At 45.4% G+C, this 16,722-nt stretch overlaps 1 protein-coding gene across 9 annotated transcripts in view; it reads left to right on the forward strand.

Annotated features, from left to right (window-relative positions):
• LOC147624099 (uncharacterized) overlaps positions 1-16,722 on the forward strand; it is a 144,392-nt gene that overhangs the window by 72,859 nt on the left and 54,811 nt on the right. For all 9 annotated transcript variants that reach the window (XR_015269261.1, XR_015269259.1, XR_015269260.1 and 6 more), the window contains one exon: positions 7,903-8,009. Coding sequence is in view for 6 of the 9 variants with exons in the window: in XM_086820756.1 (XP_086676882.1) it covers positions 7,903-8,009 (107 nt within the window). In the remaining 3 variants the exon portion in view is untranslated. The remainder of the gene's footprint in view (positions 1-7,902; positions 8,010-16,722) is intronic.

The following is a 16,722-nucleotide window of genomic DNA, read 5'->3' on the forward strand; positions in this document are numbered from 1 at the left end:
CTGCACTCATCATCATACCACCGATTTTGGGGCATGCTCCCAGATCTATCTGTGTGTGCAATGTGTGTATGATGGGGGGAGCTGCGGGTGGCGGCCGTATGTAGTAGAGATGACAGCTGGGTGGTTAGTGTGTCTAGAGGTGACAGGGGATCCATTTGGAATAGCCCGTCATATACATGATGCTCATATATGTCTGCCAAGTCATGGGTGAAGTAGAAAGTTGTATGCGATGCCTGTGTGGGCTGTGTGGGTGCTGGTGTGGAGCTCGCTAGTGACAGTAAGAGATACGTGTGATCCGCACCAATAGGATAGGGGGGGATGGTGAAAGATGTCACTGCCTGTGTGGTCTCCATGGACCCCATGATGTAGTCCATGGTGCTACCCCCCCTGATCCTGGAAAGCATGTCAGTGCTCCTGAATCCTGCCACTGTCTCATCCCGTTATAAATAACGAGATGGTGTCGCGTTCCCAGCTCAAGTAAGTGATGACCATATCTGCTGTTATCCGGGCCTATGTCCTCTAACACCGTGCAAGCTCCCGTGTCCTCCACCTCTAGTGTGTGCATCACCTCGGGGTGCTCGAATCATAAATGTCGCACTATCGGCTCTGCGTCCGTGCATTGAAGTCCCCCATAAGGAGGACTTCCCCCAGGTTGGAGTAGTGTATGATCTCATCTGAAAGAGCTGCATATGGTGACTCTCCCAATGGCTCTGTGTCCTCCTCCTCGCCTCTACTCTCATCCTGTGTGCTGTCATGGCATATCTCGATCCTCTAGGAGAGAAGTAGCATAGAGCAATGTATAACACCCTGTCTGCTGAGAGCTGCAGTCTAATCCATATGTATCTAGCCTCTTGGTCACGTGCTACCACCTGTAGTAGGCGCTCTTGTAGCTCTCGCTTGAAGAGTACCGCTATACCTCCAGATCCTCTCGATGTGCTCTGCCGTGTGGTCCCCCTGTATGTAAACTCCCACTGATAGCCCTCTACTTTGGGTAGCCCCCTCTCTGGGCTCTGGTGCGTCTCTGTAAGTAGTATGATGTCCCGTCCCTCCATCCTCCCAGGATGTGTCCAAAGTGCTCCATTGCAGTTCCAAACTGCTATGTGTATGTGTGAATCTGGATCCTCCATAGCCGATGTCCCATAGGCCGCCTGGCGCTAATCGGTGGCCTTGCCATCGGTGATGACACGGCCATCGCGATAGAATGCTCTCTTGCCCTCTTTCCGGGCCTGTAGGACTCTCGGCATGCATGTTTTCCTGTGTTCTATTTGCATCCTTGTAAGGTCGTCATCCAAATAGATGGGATCTCCGTGTAATCCTCGTAGAATCACCCTCTTTCTCATGAAGGTGACCCTCTCCGTCTCTCCTGCAAACTGTAGGATGAGGGCTCGCTTGCGTGTTGAGTCTTTCCCGGCTCTCCATGCTTTGATGAAGGGGAGAGGGTCCTCTTCCCTATAGCCGAGCTTCATGCATAGAAGCTGTCCATCTTCTCGGGAGTGGAGTCGGGTGTCTCGGCTATACCTGTGACTCAAATGTTGAGGTGGCAGGCATGCCTCATCTTCTCCTCCTCAATGGTGGTGTGAATGATTTGGTGTTCTTCCCTTTGAGTCTCCTCCCTTTACGGATGTTCTTCTTCACCACCTCAACCCATCCTGACTGCTTGGCTTCGAGTTTTTCCCTCCATGTCCTTTGTGATCTCCTTGGAGATCTCTTCTTTGATGGCCGTGAGAGTGTTGTCATTGATCTCCCCTTCTTCCTTCTCGGTGTTCTTGATGGCTACTAGTTCCACTTTCAATGCACTCACCTCCTCCTTGAGTGCTGTGTTCTCTTGTTCAAGGTCCATGACCCGTGCTTCGAGGGCCATGATGTGCCGGTGTAGTTTGTTCTCCACCTCATTGAGGTTGGAATCGGATGTCTTCTTGTTCTCCTTGATTAGTGCCTTCATTACCGTCTCGAGGGCCTCAAGTTTCTCTTGGAGACTCGGAGCCATTCCTCGAGCTTACTCTGCAGCGCTTCCCTCAGGCAGGGAGGAGAGAGAGAGAGAGAGAGAGAGAGAGAGAGAGAGAGTTATGTTGCTGCCTTGGGGGCCTGAACTTGAGTGCCACATTTCTACCCTATGCATCTCTAGTTTTGTGTATTTTAATTTAAACCAAGGGTGACATATGTGCTCTAGATACACCGGAAATTCAAGCTACTTGTGAAAACATACTATTTACATATGCCCAAAAAAGTCTCCATTTATTAGGGTCGCAGAGGCCCTGTATGTTAAAGCTAATGCATTTCAATGGTATATACATATGGAAATGATGAAGGATGAAGAAACTCATGATTCCATTTGCGTAGATGCATGACTCCCTGCATCACCATGTGAGGGGACAAGAACCTCAAAGCCCATTGAAACATTACCCACATCATAAATGTTATTGGCAAAGAACGGACCCTCTTTAAGGACCGCAGCCCATGGCCTTCCCACACCACTAATTTCAACACAGCAACTAGATTGACCATTAGAGGGTATTGAAGCGGTCCAGTTATGAGTGGGGACCACATGGGGTTTTGCATGGATTGGCTTTTTAGGCCATTGCCATGCTGATGCATCATCTTTCTCTACACTTTTGGCCTGAGTAGATAACCTGTGGGACTGCAAGCATCTTGCCTTTTCCTTTATCACAAATTAGATCCCCAAAAGCAACCGGTTTGCCCTTTTAATCCTACTGCATTTGAGTTAATTCAGCCACTTTTGAAGGATGCATGGCTTGCAACTGGAGGTTGCAGGAGGGTCTGAGGCCATATGTCCAAATTTTTTGCATGTAAAACAAGCACCTGCAAATATGCCCCATTTCAACTCAAAAAACGCAGGACCCATGGTAAGGTCATCAATCTGCAGCATAATCGAGGGAGGAGTGGGTACATCCATATCCCAGAGAATGCAAAACCTATTCCCATTGCCATTAGGCCTCGGAGGACAAATAACTTTTCCCAAACTGGTAGCAATCTGTGGCAAAGCAGCCCCGAGGCATTTGGGGAAATCCACAACCTCCACCCACACCCGGCATTTATGACGTATCAAACTTTGATAATCCTTTGTAGGTGACCATGGCAATACATGAACCATTTGTGCCCCAAAGTACAATGGTGATTTTTCCAACAGCATTTGCTTAAAACGAGGCTCATAAAACAAAACCTCATAAAAGCCTCATGCTACAAAGTAAATACCATCAACACCGCATACACCCAACTCTAACATAGTATACATAGGCACTTGGAACATAGGCTTCTCTTTTAAGGAAGGTATGTTGGTCAAGCCCAGCTTGAACATTTTCCATTCCTTTTCTTGAGCAATCTTCATTGCATCTTGCCTTGCCTTGCAAGCAGAAAAGAAGGATCTTGAATAGCATACCCGAATCGTCTTTGCCTTTTAGAAATGCAACAAACTGCATCTTTTCCAGGACCCTATTCACATCTTCATCTGGCAACCCATTGAACTCAGGAAAGTCCTGAGCCATGTCTGCAATCTTCAATAACACAACAACTCTGCAACCAAACTCTTCAACTTGGAATTACCACCAAGGGATTGCAACCAGTGCAACACACCTGGGATTACGACCTTGGGAACCTTACAACCAAGCCAAGTTTCACACCACATCATCTTCATAAACACATCGCGAAGCTTTTGTTTCCTTCACTTCTATGCTGTTTCACAACAAACCAAAGGATTGTCTTCGATGGATAAGAGCTTCACCACAACATGCATCCAGGTCCAGCATAAACTGAAAAGCTTTGAGGAAGTGCCTCAGTGGCTTGAAACAACTTCTTCTGCGCTATCTCAGCTCCTCACAACACTTTAAAAGGCATTCATCCTCAATGGTTGTCTTTTCACTTCTTCACTTCTCACACAAACTGAAGGATTTCCGATTCTCAGTGGGGGCACTAAAACATCGTGAGGTTGAGCAACGCAACACGCAGAGCCTCTATAGCAACCCAACCACACACTTTGAATCAGATCCACAGCCAACAACCAGCACCCAGTGAAAAAAAAGATCACTAGCTTGAATCTACAACGCTTGAGTGAACACAGCTTTCATCGTATGAAAGGAGTATGAGCGGTACAATACAAGCCACAAAGTGGATACAAGCTATCAAAGTCTCTGAGATCAAGAGTGCAATGTCACCGAGAGCTTCTTCAGAAGAGTTGTCATCATCTCTTGAACCTTGTCACAAACACACACACATTGTGCAAAAAGCAACATGCTATATATACAAAGATGAGTTGATGCATCATTCAAATCCACAATGCAAGCATACTAGTTGATCATTAGTGCACCCTTGTTAGAGGATCCTACTACTACTGCAATCACAAACACAAAGTGCATTCATTTGAGTATATCAAAGTTCAACACACACAGCCTTGGCTACTCGTGTACAAGGTATTGGGTTTTGCCAATTTCTCCTAACAACGTCCTATCAAATAGGATCGGGGTACGGAGTCAAAGGCTTTGTAGAAATCCACAAAGTAGCAATACACGTGTCTTCCATGACCTTGCCGCCTCTATGATAGCTCCTATAGTCAAGGTATGGTCTAGCATGGAGAAGTTTCATTTGAAGCCTGCCTAGCTTGATGCTCTGTATTCCATACTCTCTGCCATAGAGCTCATCATGTCATCTAGTACTACTTCATATATCTTGGCCATTGTGTGGCCAGTCATGAGAGTCTTGTAATTGCCCGGGTCCATTGTGTCTCCTGCTTTGAAGATGGAGACGATGGTGTGGGTGTTCCAAGAGGGGGGGAAGCCTTCACAAAGTGTTTTGTTAAAAAGACTTGCAAGAATAGGCCTCAATATATGGTGCCTTTGGGCAAAGTGTTCCGTGCCTAGATCCTCATGATCTTTTACTCTCCCATTATGCAGCTTTTTAAGAGCCCTAGTAACATTCAGAGCATCGAGAGGCAAGATGATGTGGTCCGAGGAATGCGTGACATTTGCGGTATAGGCTAATTCGGCACATCATACAATTGTCATGCATAGGCTTTCCAAAGGCTAGGCTCTGTGATAGTGTGGGTTTTTTTTCCCTCACGAATGCGCCAAATTCTTGAGTTATCTTGGCTCAAAAAGAGCTGCTATGAGTCTCGTCTTGTATTGGGAGAAAAGAGCGCTTCTTTTGACGAGCTGGTATAAGTTTAAAGAAGGGTGGACATCTGTCATCAACGAAACTCTCTGCCTCTGGACTGTAGAGTGCTTTTGTAGAGCTGACTAAGTAGTCATAGATTTGCAAAGACACATTCGTGAAAGGCCACATCATTGCCAGGTTCATGCATAAATGAGCTCACACATGATTGACACCTCTTGACTTTGCTTGCTTGTAGTACTTGCACTTCCATTTCTTGGCACCTCCACTTGCATATGACTCATCAGAGTCCACCTCTTCTCACCATGAACAGTAGCTTGCTTCTTGGATCATTTGCTGCCTGAAGCTCTAGGTGCCATTGAATGATTGATGATTGAAGGAGAAGAAGATGAAAGTAATGAGGAGGAAGAACAAAAAGAGAGACTAGCCACTAGACTAAAAAAATAAAATGCAGTCTACAAGGTCCAGTCATAGGAACGAATGCTAAGACTCGAGAGGCAGGCAAGATGAGAGTGTTGACTCCCAAGGCAGCCAAGATGTGCTGATTGCTGTGTACGGCATGTGAGAAGGATTCACGGACCACTTGTGGAGGAGCTGAAGTCTTTGTTCAATCCTAGTGAGGCGCCGCGGGCCAGCGCGCACACATAATAGCAGCCCGTTTTTTTCATTTAGCCCTTATCAACAAAGCAAGCACCTGTTTGAAGGTACTTTAGTACCTTAGGTACTATATTAGGTACCTTAGGTTGCAGCAAGACGGCTGTTGCATGACAAGCCGTCACATGGAACGGCCGTTCCAGATCGGGGCATCAATGTGTACATAGAAGATGAGATCCAAGCTACGTGTTCGCAAGATTGGAGCATTGGCCAAGGCTTGCTTTAGTGCATCATAAGCTTGTTGACACTCCTCGGTCCAAAGCAGTAAGAACGTTCCCTAGGACTTGCCACGTCGGCACTCGTTCCGAGCCGTTCCGGCATTCCATATGAAAGGGAAACAGTGTTCCGCCGTTCCAGACTACAAGGAACGGTGTTTCCTATGACCCTGCTCTCTTGGCACCTTTGTGCCCCATATTGGTTGAGATCAACCTACATTCTGGGATGAGGTGTTTTTGTTCTAGCTTGTAGCCGTGCATTTGTATGGTCTATTCATACTCTATAGAATTTCCTTTCTGCAAAAAAATAAAATAAAAATAAAATCATGCACTTTGCAAAGCTTCACTATTATGCTCCAGCTGTCAGCTTATTTTAAACAGCATCTTTCTTTAGATCAATTCTCCTTAGGCGTGATCGTTTATTAAGCCTTGACTCATATTTGTTGGCAATTATGGATGAAACATTTGTCCATCTTAAAAGATCAAACACATGGGAACAAAAAACAATTACTCAAGTCTTATCATTTTTTTTTTCATGAGGTCTTATTCCCATAGTCACATGGGATGCGAAATGGGGACGGGGAACGGGGACGGAAAAGATTGGGAATAGCCATTCCCTGTGACTATAGAGTGACATGGGAATGGAAAGATGTTGCCATCCCCAACATTCCCGAGTCTAAAAATGCCCATTCCCTGTGACTATGCTTATTCCATTCCTAGTTGCACACGGGAATTTCACCCGGTTACACACACCATACTAACCCCCCACACACACCGAGTACCACGAGGGGGTACCACCCTTTCCAAATATTGGCCACTTTATAGGCAGTGGGGACAAGCCGCGGGACGAACGCACAAGTTAGTTGCTCAGCCGATAGGAGTGAACACCCTGCACAGCTTTGGTAGAACGGGGTGTCGTAAGTCGAGTCATGATCTTTGATGTCCATGGCAACCATCGTCCTTGATCTAGAGCGTGAGCTTGAAGGGCAAGCATTGCACACTTTTGTCACCACAGGATCGCCGAAGAGGAAGGTGGAAGCAAGCGTCATGATGATTGAACGATGACGGCCTAAGGAGTGCGGATGGCTGCCTACGTGCCCACCTGCACGCGAACACACCCTTAGTATAAGATGTCCCCAAGAGGATTTGAATCCTAGACCTCCCGTAGAAAGTCCAAAGTCTTATGCACTAGGCTACCGCCTTGGGGACAAGTCTTATCATTTGCCTTCCCAATACTCCAATAGGATTCGGTTTTGCTGCTGTCTTATCCCTCTGGTTACATTTTAAATCGAGGCTCCTCAGTTTAGGTCCTCATGCTGACCATGTGCTACTTCCAGGAAAGAAGTTTTCTTTTGAGATGTTAGAATTTCTTGTGAACATACTCTCTAATCTAATCTCCTGAATTGCCAGGACTTTCTTGTAGGGAGAATTTTTCTCTGGGATTGCTTAGACAATGAGCATAGAACTAAAAGAAGCGATTTGGAGAAAGAAACCCACACCATGACAGTACAGTCTTTATACCTGGGAACTGTTGCTCTAAAAAAGATGTAATTAAGTCTCTTACAAAATATTGTACGGTGCTCTACGATTCAATCAGTCTGGGTATCAAAATAATGAAGTAGAAGATGTAATTAAATATTCATGTGACAAAGTCTGTAGTGCTATGCCTCAAATATGCTTAGATCTCATTTTTCTTTTTGTTATTTTATTGATACCAGCATGAGCTTCTTTCAACTGTTTGAGCAAATGCATAATTTAAAGACTGATGTATAGAGCCAATGAAGGAGCACTGGAAGTGACTTGATATGGGATGCCTGAAATCAAGCTTCATTTTTTTTTACCTCTGCCTTGTGTGTTGAAAGGTTCTCTAGTTTTGGGGTCGTTCTTTGAAAGGGAGGACTTTGTTTGACAGAGAAATTTGTGAGACTGATGGAACGACTGCAAGCAACAACCGAGGGTGCTCGTATTCGGCGACGACTCAAATCACGGCGTTTGCAAACTATTGTGAAAGAAATCAAGGTTGGTTCTCCGCTTAAAGTTTACAGCTACCTGGAACTCCTTGTTTCTCAAATTGTAGAAACTTTCATTCACAAAGATCAAATTGTAATGAACAACTTGTTGTAGTACATCTCCGAGAGTGGCCAGCCATGGAGGGTGCTATCCTTCCAGTTTTATAAAGATCTTTTTCCTCTTTAGAGGGTTGATATGTGCCCTTTTGCAGATGTGAAACGTTTTCTCTACTAACAGAATTATCTTCTCTCAGGAAAAGAACTTGTAATAGTGAACACTTTGAAACTCCCCCGCTTCTTATTCTTTCCTTTCACCCAAAACCATGGTTACAGGAAATGCCCGAAACGTGGGGTCTGAAACACAGTTCATGTATGATTTTTTGCTATTTAATAGAAGTCTTTTTTCTGGGAAAAACAAAACAGCACATTGGCATTTCAGGTCTTCCCCTCTGCCATTTTGGCCTTTTCCGCACCAGCAAAAGGCATTTCGCCTCTGCACCCCCCGTTTCCGGTCAGGTTTATGTCAAACAGCTTAGATTTTTTATATATTTCCTCTCACCCACCGTCCTTCTCCTCTCTCTTCCTTTCCTCTCCCATTTTCTCTTGAATCCCTTCCTTTCCCCTCTTTCACAGGATTCCCTCTTCTGATTGGATACATTCCAGTATTTTGCACTTGTTGGTGGGTCTGCATAGTCAGTGGACCTTTTTTTTCTTTTTTCCATGAAAGAGACTTCTATTAAGTATGAAAAAAGCATGCAACAATCACGGCTATAAGCCGGAATAGAATAGAATCACCCCAACATGTAAGATGATCTCAACCATTGAGGAGCATCATGATGCCATGAGAGACTTGTGGGACTAGAGGAAAAGAAAATGCCATGGTCCCACTCCCACATAAATATAACGCGCTTTGCCTGCGCGGAACGAGAGGACCCCTAAATATGAGCCCAAGTAGCCATGAGAGTATGGATGATATCACCCCATATAGTACTAATACACTGAGACTTGGACCTTTACTTTGGTTCTTTTTTTATTTCCATGTTCCTACTTTCAGTCTATTTATGAAACAATCCTACTGCTTGCTCTCATAGACCCTGTTCCCGGGACTCTTGTAGGTGTTCATAAATTCTTCTTTCTTTCTTTCTTTCTCTTGTCTCCTTTCTTCTCCCCAAATTTTACTTCCCTTGCTGCTGTGGTGTTTCCCCCTTTTGCCTCTCTCAAAAATACTGTTGCTGTTGCCTATCACCCATTGCCTGTTGCTAGTCACCTGTTCACAGTGGGCTGTTGTGTGTTGCCTGTTGCCTGTACACAAAACAGAAAGTTAAAACAGGAACCACTGTTATCCTTTGCCATTACAACTTAAGATTCAAGGACCTTTATTTTTTAATAGATCCTTCTATTTATATGAAAACCCAGCCAATAGGCTGAAGTACATGCTCAGAACCTTTTCCGCACTAGCAAAAGACATTTCCCCTTTGCACCCCCCGTTTTAGGTCAGGTTTATGTCAAAACAGCTTAGATTTTTTTATATTTCCTCTCACCCACCGTCCTTCTCCTCTTCCTTTCTTTCCTCTCCCATTTTCTCTTGAATCCCTTACTTTTCCCTCTGTCACATGATTCCCTCTTCTGATTGGATACATTACAGTGTTTTGCACTTGTTGGTGGGTCTGCATAGTCAGTGGACCTCTCTTTTTTTATTTCCATGTTCCCAGTTTTAGTCTATTTATGAAACAATCCGACTGTTTGCTCTCATAGTAGGATTGCTCGCATAGACCCTGTGGGACTCTTGTAGGTGTTTATAAAATCTTCTTTCTTTCTTTCTTTCTTTCTCTTGTTTCCTTTCTTTCTTTCTTTCTTTCTTTCTTTCTTTCTCTTGTTTCCTTTCTTCTCCCCAAATTTTACTTCCCTTGTTGCTGTGATGTTTGCCCCTTTGGCCCCTCTCAAAAATACTGTTGCTGTTGCCTGTCACCCATTGCCTGTTGCTAGTCACCTGTTTGCAGTGGGCTGTTGTGTGTTGCCTGTTGCCTGTACACAAAACAGAAAGTTGGAACTGGAACCACTGTTATCCTTTGCCATTACACCTTAAGATTCACGGACCTTTATTTTTTTATGGGAAATAGATCCTTCTATTTATATGAAAGCCCAATAGAGGAAAACAGTGGTGAGGGTAGTTCTCTCCCTGGCTAGCTGCTCTTGTAGAGAATTACCTCATAAGGGCGCAGGGGGATGGGGCAAGGGAGGGGTGGGGGGGGGTGGGGGGGAAGCCAAACTGTGCCAAGTGAGGTTACCGGCATTGTCTGAGAGGAAGGGGCCTTGCTGCCAGATGTGTAGGAAGGCCTCTCGACGTCTCTGCATGTGGTTGGAATCTCCCTGTAGCTTCCCCCACTAGTCACGGAGGGTATGGATGATATCCGTCCATATGGTGAGGGGGAGGGGGGGGGGTGTGTGCAGTCAATGGCCTCACTGCACTGTGCCTACCAAATGTGCCATGTTGCAATGCTGTTGATGATCTCCCACCTCTGACAAGTGTTGGGGGAACATGCCTCTCCTGAAGAGGCCTTGGGGTGGGAATAGACTCTATCTTGCAGTGGGTGAGCCTGAGGGCTTGACCATCAGCTGTCTCCTTATCGTGGAGGGTGGGCTGTGACTCTTATCAGCCATGCAACTACCCCCCAAGTGATGAGGCCTGATGTCATGGCCCTGTGAAAATGGAACAGCACAAGTGTGGGCATGGTGGTTGCTGAGCCAAAATATTAAATGATTCACATTTGGGGTGCCCGGACAGAGATAATGATGTGTGGACATCCCTAGGTGTGAAGGGGGGAACTAGAACATTAATATTTTAATGTTAAATGTATGGTTGCCCCTAGGCCTTAGTGGCCCCTAGGGAACTTTAATAATTATTAAAGTTGGGGCCCTAGGATAAGTATGGAGAGGGGGCAACTCCACTTTTGGAGTGCATGCCTCTCTCACATTACTCTCTCTCTAGATTTTTGGAGGTCGTGTAGGCTCAAGCGTGGAGAAGGAGAAAGGAAGCAAGTCGACTGTTGTTTTGCTGGTTTTTGCTACTGTTTTTCTGTGCAAACCTGCCAGTACAACCCACGTGTGCAGGCCGTACAGAGTTGTACGACTGCAAGTACAGTACGGTTGCTGCAGATTTGCTTTGCTAGTACAGGCGACGTTGACAGAGGTTGAACAGGTACAGGCGGCGCTGTGGGTATTGCTGAGGCTGTATTGCAGGTACAACTGTACGGACAGCAGGTACAGATATCTGTACGACTGCTAACAGGTGGCTGTGCTGCAGGTACGGAACTGTACCATCAGGTACAGTCGGGTACAGTAGGCGCACCACTATACTCAGGCGAGAGTAGAACCATCCGTACAGTTCTGTACGGACAGATTTAGACAGGTGTGCAGAGGCTGTACGGACAGGTGCAGTGCTGAATTACTGACCTGTACGGACAGATACGAGGTCAAGTGATTGCAGGGGAAACAGTACAGACAGTCGTTGTCAAGTGCAGACTGGTACGAACTGCTCCGCGGGTGCAGAACCACGTGCTGACTTGGTAAGCTCTGAACTTGTTCATCTGTCTTTCTTTCGATTGGCTTATGTCTGCTGCAGATTTGTGCTATCTGGCCCCTTGTGAGAGGAGGGGTATGGCAGATTGAAAAGGATGGAAACAGAGATTGGGACAGTGAATGTATGTTTGTGCTGAGTTGTGGAATCAGGTGCATGAGATATGCCAGATGTATGCTCAAGGTTGTCCTGCTGAATGGTCTTGGCTGATCAGAGGGAGCAAGCACAGAGTGTTGCTTTGAGACAGAGATCTGTGTGTGTGAATCCTCTGTGCTAAGAGGTATTGTGGGCTGCCAGATTGGCCATACAGGTGTATTCTCTTGGCTGGTTTTGTTGTACTCAGCCTTTTATATTTTTGGAATTGAATAAAGAAATACTGCAAGGGGCGCCATGCTTTGGGGCCAACAGGTGTCGTTCTATTTTCAGATTTGGGGCACTCTAGCTCCAATCTATTTTGCTTTCATATCTAGACGACAAGTGGACGGGTGACTGCTAGTCTACCGCACTTTGGTTTTTACCAGAGGCCGGTTTCAAGGTTCCGTTGCCGGGACCAATCATCAACTTTCTTAAGGGGGTGAGCTCGTGGTTGCCTTGAGGAAAGCCATCGCTGAAAAATTCAGCAACATGTCTGATACCGAAGACGAGTACTTTTATCATGAAGAGGAAGAGCAAGAGACCTCTCCTGAGAGAAATGCATCTGAGGATATTTTTGCAGGAGAACAGGCTGCAGATGATGAGCATTATGAGGATGTAACACAGCCAGAAGATGTACTTGGTAAAGAGGATGATGATGCTCGGTTTAAAGATTGTTTGGCTAGTGTTATGGATGTGTTTATGCAGCTCACACAAAGTGAGAAGTTTGCTGAATTTATGAGATCCCGTACAGAGCCTGAAAAGAAGAAGAAGAAGGTGCGTTCTAAGAACCTTCCTCAGGGTCGTAGTGGTGCCATCCTACAGGATCCATCTTTTGGCCAGTTTCCGAACATGCAACATGCTTATGGTGCTAACTCTCAGAGTTCCTTCTTTGGACAGCCATCTATTCCTCAGCAGACTATGCATCCAGGTTATTTTGGTGGTGGCTTGGTGTTCCAATCTATGACTGGGGGTTATCCTCAGGGAGGCATGGGTATGCCAGGGCCTTTTGGAGCAAATTTTCAGCCTGGTATGCAGGGAAATATGTATGGTGGTATGCAGTCCGGTATGCAAGGAAATATGTTTGGGAGCATGCAACCTGGAATGCAAGCAAATATGTATGGTGGCATGCAGCCAGGTATGCATAATGGTATGTTTGGAAACATGGCTGGAATGTATGGCATGCCAGGTGTGGGAATGGGTAATGTTGACCCTATGATGGGCATGAATGTTGGGGGCAGCAATCTTGCGAAGCCACTTCCATATGATAATCTAACGCCTATGGGTAAGGCGAAGGATTATAAGGAAGGGGGAGCTGCTGTGAAGTTTGATACATTCAGTGGAGCCAAAGATAAATTAAAAGCACTTACCTTTTTACAGCAGTTTGATGCAGCTTTTTCTGGTGGGAATTACACAGAGTCCTCTAAGGTGAGGAAAGCTGCCACTTTTCTCAAGGGCATTGCTTTGCAGTGGTGGTCTACTCTTCTTTTGCAGGGCATAGCACCCACTACTTGGGTACAATTTAAACAGGTCTTCTCTTCCGTATGGCTCACATCTACATTTGAGGTGGATGTTATGACTGCATGGCACAAGTTGGATGCTTCAAAATGTGAAAATTTGGAAGATTATAACAAGAAGTTTTGGGAAGCTTTACTCCCAGTGACTTCTTACCGTGCAGTGCCTTTATCTGAGCAGGTAGAGAAGTATTGTTGTGGGCTGCCCAAAGAGGTGCGAGATTATTGTATCAAGACTCGAGTAACAAACATGTCACAGATGATAGAGAATGCTATGACAGCTAATGCGTTACTCACTGGAGGATCATCTGGGTTTAAAGGCAGTAAGAACTTGAGCAAGAAAGCTGAAAAATCTGGGCATGCTTCACGTGATGCTAAAGGGTCTTCAGAGACGCGGTATAAGAAGTTGCCAATGCCCAAGAGATCTTCTGAGGAAAGACAGGCTTTGAGAGATGCTCGGAAATGTTTTTACTGTACTGAAGAGGGGCATATGTCATTTAATTGTCCCAAGAGAAAGTCCCAAAAGGACTCTGACAATAAAGGAGAGCCCAAGTCAAAGAAACCAAAACCTTCTCCGGGGTTAGTTCCTGATCGTGTGGGGGAACAGCCAGGTGGTGAGAAGACAGAGTTGTGCAGGGCATGGGGCAAAGTGAGAGATCAGAATGCCTTGATATTCTTTGACACAGGTGCTAGAGCCAACTTCATTTCACCAGATTTGGCTGGCCGATTGGGGATTCGTGCAGAGGAGATGGGGCCGTTATATGAGGCTAACATGGCTTGTCCAGGGTATGCAGAACCCGTTACTCCTATCATTGGGAAGCTTCGGCTTCATTTGCAGGGTTATGTGGACAGCGAAGAGTTCTTCATCATGCCACTTGATGGCTGTGATGTTTTGTTGGGTATGCCATGGTGCCACAGAGTACATGCGGTGGTGGATACATACAATAGGAAAATCACTCTGACTCATAGAGGGAAAGAACATGTTTTGGATGTAAAACTTAAAGGGGAATTTGTTCCTATTGTACCCGCTTCGGCAATTTCATCAGTAATGAAAAAGCATCTTTCCGCGTACTTGATTTATGTAAAGGATGCACAAGATGATGAGTCTAAGTCTAATTTGTCTATGTTAGATAAGGACAGGACTGATTTCTTATGTGGGTTCCAAGATTGTTTTTCCGAGTCATTGCCAGGAGAACTTCCTCCTGAGAGGCCAGAAGATCATGCCATTGATCTAATTCCTGGTAGTACTCCACCGAATAGACCGCCGTACCGTGTTAGTGCAGCCCAACAGGAAGAGATTATGAGTCAGGTGCAGGAGCTTTTGAATAAAGGGATTGATACAGCCTAGCTCATCACCCTTTTGCTCACCTGTACTCTTAGTGCAAAAGAAGGATGGTTCTTGGCGCATGTGTTTTGACTACAGGGCGCTGAACAAGAATACCATCAAGAATCGATTCCCCATACCGAGGATCGATGACATTTTGGACCGCTTACAGGGCTCCACAGTCTTTAGTCGCATTGACTTGAAAAGTGGGTATCATCAGATACGTATTAGACCCGAGGATGTGCGTAAGACAGCATTTCGAACCACGTTTGGGTTGTATGAATTCTTGGTTATGCCCTTTGGTTTGACAAATGCACCTGCCACATTTAACACAGTGATGGACAGGATTTTCAGGCCTCATAGAGCGTTTGTGGGCACATTCTTTGATGATATGATTGTGCATTCACAAACTGAGGAAGAGCATAGAAGGCATTTGGCCATTGTGTTTGCAGAACTCAGGAACCATAGGCTGGTTGTTAATGGCAAGAAGAGTGAGTTCTTTTTGCAAGAGATACATTTCTTGGGGCATATTGTGTCTAAGCATGGAGTCTGTATGGATCCAGCAAAGGTGGAAGCAATTCTTAATTGGCCAGATTTGAGGACCGTGCATGATGTACGCAGCTTTCTAGGATTGTGTTCCTATTACAGGCGGTACATACGGTATTTTGCTGAAACTGCTTCGCCTCTTCATGCCTTGACAAAGAAGGCAACTCCGTTTAGATGGGCTGATCGGGAAATTACAGCATTCAAAAAGCTCAAAGAAAAGCTTGCTTCGGATCCAGTATTTGTGTTACCGGACCTCCGAAAGGCTTTTGTTGTCCAGTGTGATGCATGCGGAAGTAGCATTGGTGCAGTACTCATGCAAGAGGGACTTGTGATAGCCTATGAGAGTAGAATATTGCAAGATGCCGAGAAGCATTTACAGGTTTATGAGAAAGAGATGTTGGCTGTAATTCACGCTCTTTCTACATGGAAACACTACTTGCTTGGGGCTGATTTCAGTATGCAGACAGATCATCAGACCTTGGCACTTGCGTTATTTCCTCACGCAAGCTAAGCTTTCAGAGAAGCATATGCGTTGGGCAAACTTTTTGTCTATGTTTCACTTCCAGATTGTGCATGTGGAAGGCAAAAAGAATGTAGTGGCAGATGCTTTGTCACGCAAGCCACAGGTCTCTGCAGTTTCACTTGCTTATCATCATGAGCTTGATGAAATGAAAGAGCAGTATGCCCATGATGAGGATTTTGAAAGGTTGTATGATCAGATGTCTGAGGGTCAACGGCATGAGCATTATACTCTCAGAGATGGATTTTTATTGATGCATGGCAGACTGTGTGTTACCAGGCCATTGCGTCTCAAGGTTATGATTGAAAGTCATGCTCCACCGTATGCAAGTCATAGAGGTATTGACGCCACGGTCAAAGCAATGGAGACTTTCTTTTATTGGCCAACCTTGAGAAGAGATGTTGATGCCTTTGTTCGGCAATGCATCGTATGTCAGAAGGTAAAGTTTGACCGTCAAAAGACACCAGGGTTACTACAGCCTTTACCTATTTCAGATAGACCTTGGGAGAGCATTGCCATGGATTTTATATTTGATCTTCCACAGACACAAACGGGTAATGATGGCATTTGGACTATCATATGCAGGTTCAGTAAGCAGGCTCATTTCATTCCCGTGCGTAAGACGATCAACGTGGATCATATGGTGAAGTTGTTCATGGCGAACATCTTCAAGTATCATGGCTTGCCTACGTCTATCATTAGTGACCATGATCCACGGATGACGAGTTTGTTCTGGAGAGGGTTGTTTGACAACATGGGTACAACTCTCAAGTTTTCATCGTCATTTCATCCACAAACAGATGGTCAGTCAGAAGAGGCTAACTCTACAGTGTTGGATCTTCTTAAGTGTTATTTGTCAGAGCACAAGCAACAATGGGAAAAGTATCTTCCTTTGGTGGAGTTTGCATATAACAACACTGTACATACCTCGACAAGCAAGGCGCCTTTAGAACTATTCACCGATGGATGCGAAGTGGATGGAGGAAGGTGACTTAACAGATTCACCTCAGGTTTTGCAGCTTTATCTCAATGCCTTTGAGTTAGAGCCGACTCTTGTTGTGGCTCATTCAGGTTCAGCAGAGCATGGGTCTGGAGCATTACCTGATGCTC

Source organism: Cibotium barometz, chromosome 26 (assembly GCF_041138505.1).
Source record: "Cibotium barometz isolate CiBa-2024 chromosome 26, ASM4113850v1, whole genome shotgun sequence".
NCBI lineage: Eukaryota > Viridiplantae > Streptophyta > Polypodiopsida > Cyatheales > Cibotiaceae > Cibotium > Cibotium barometz.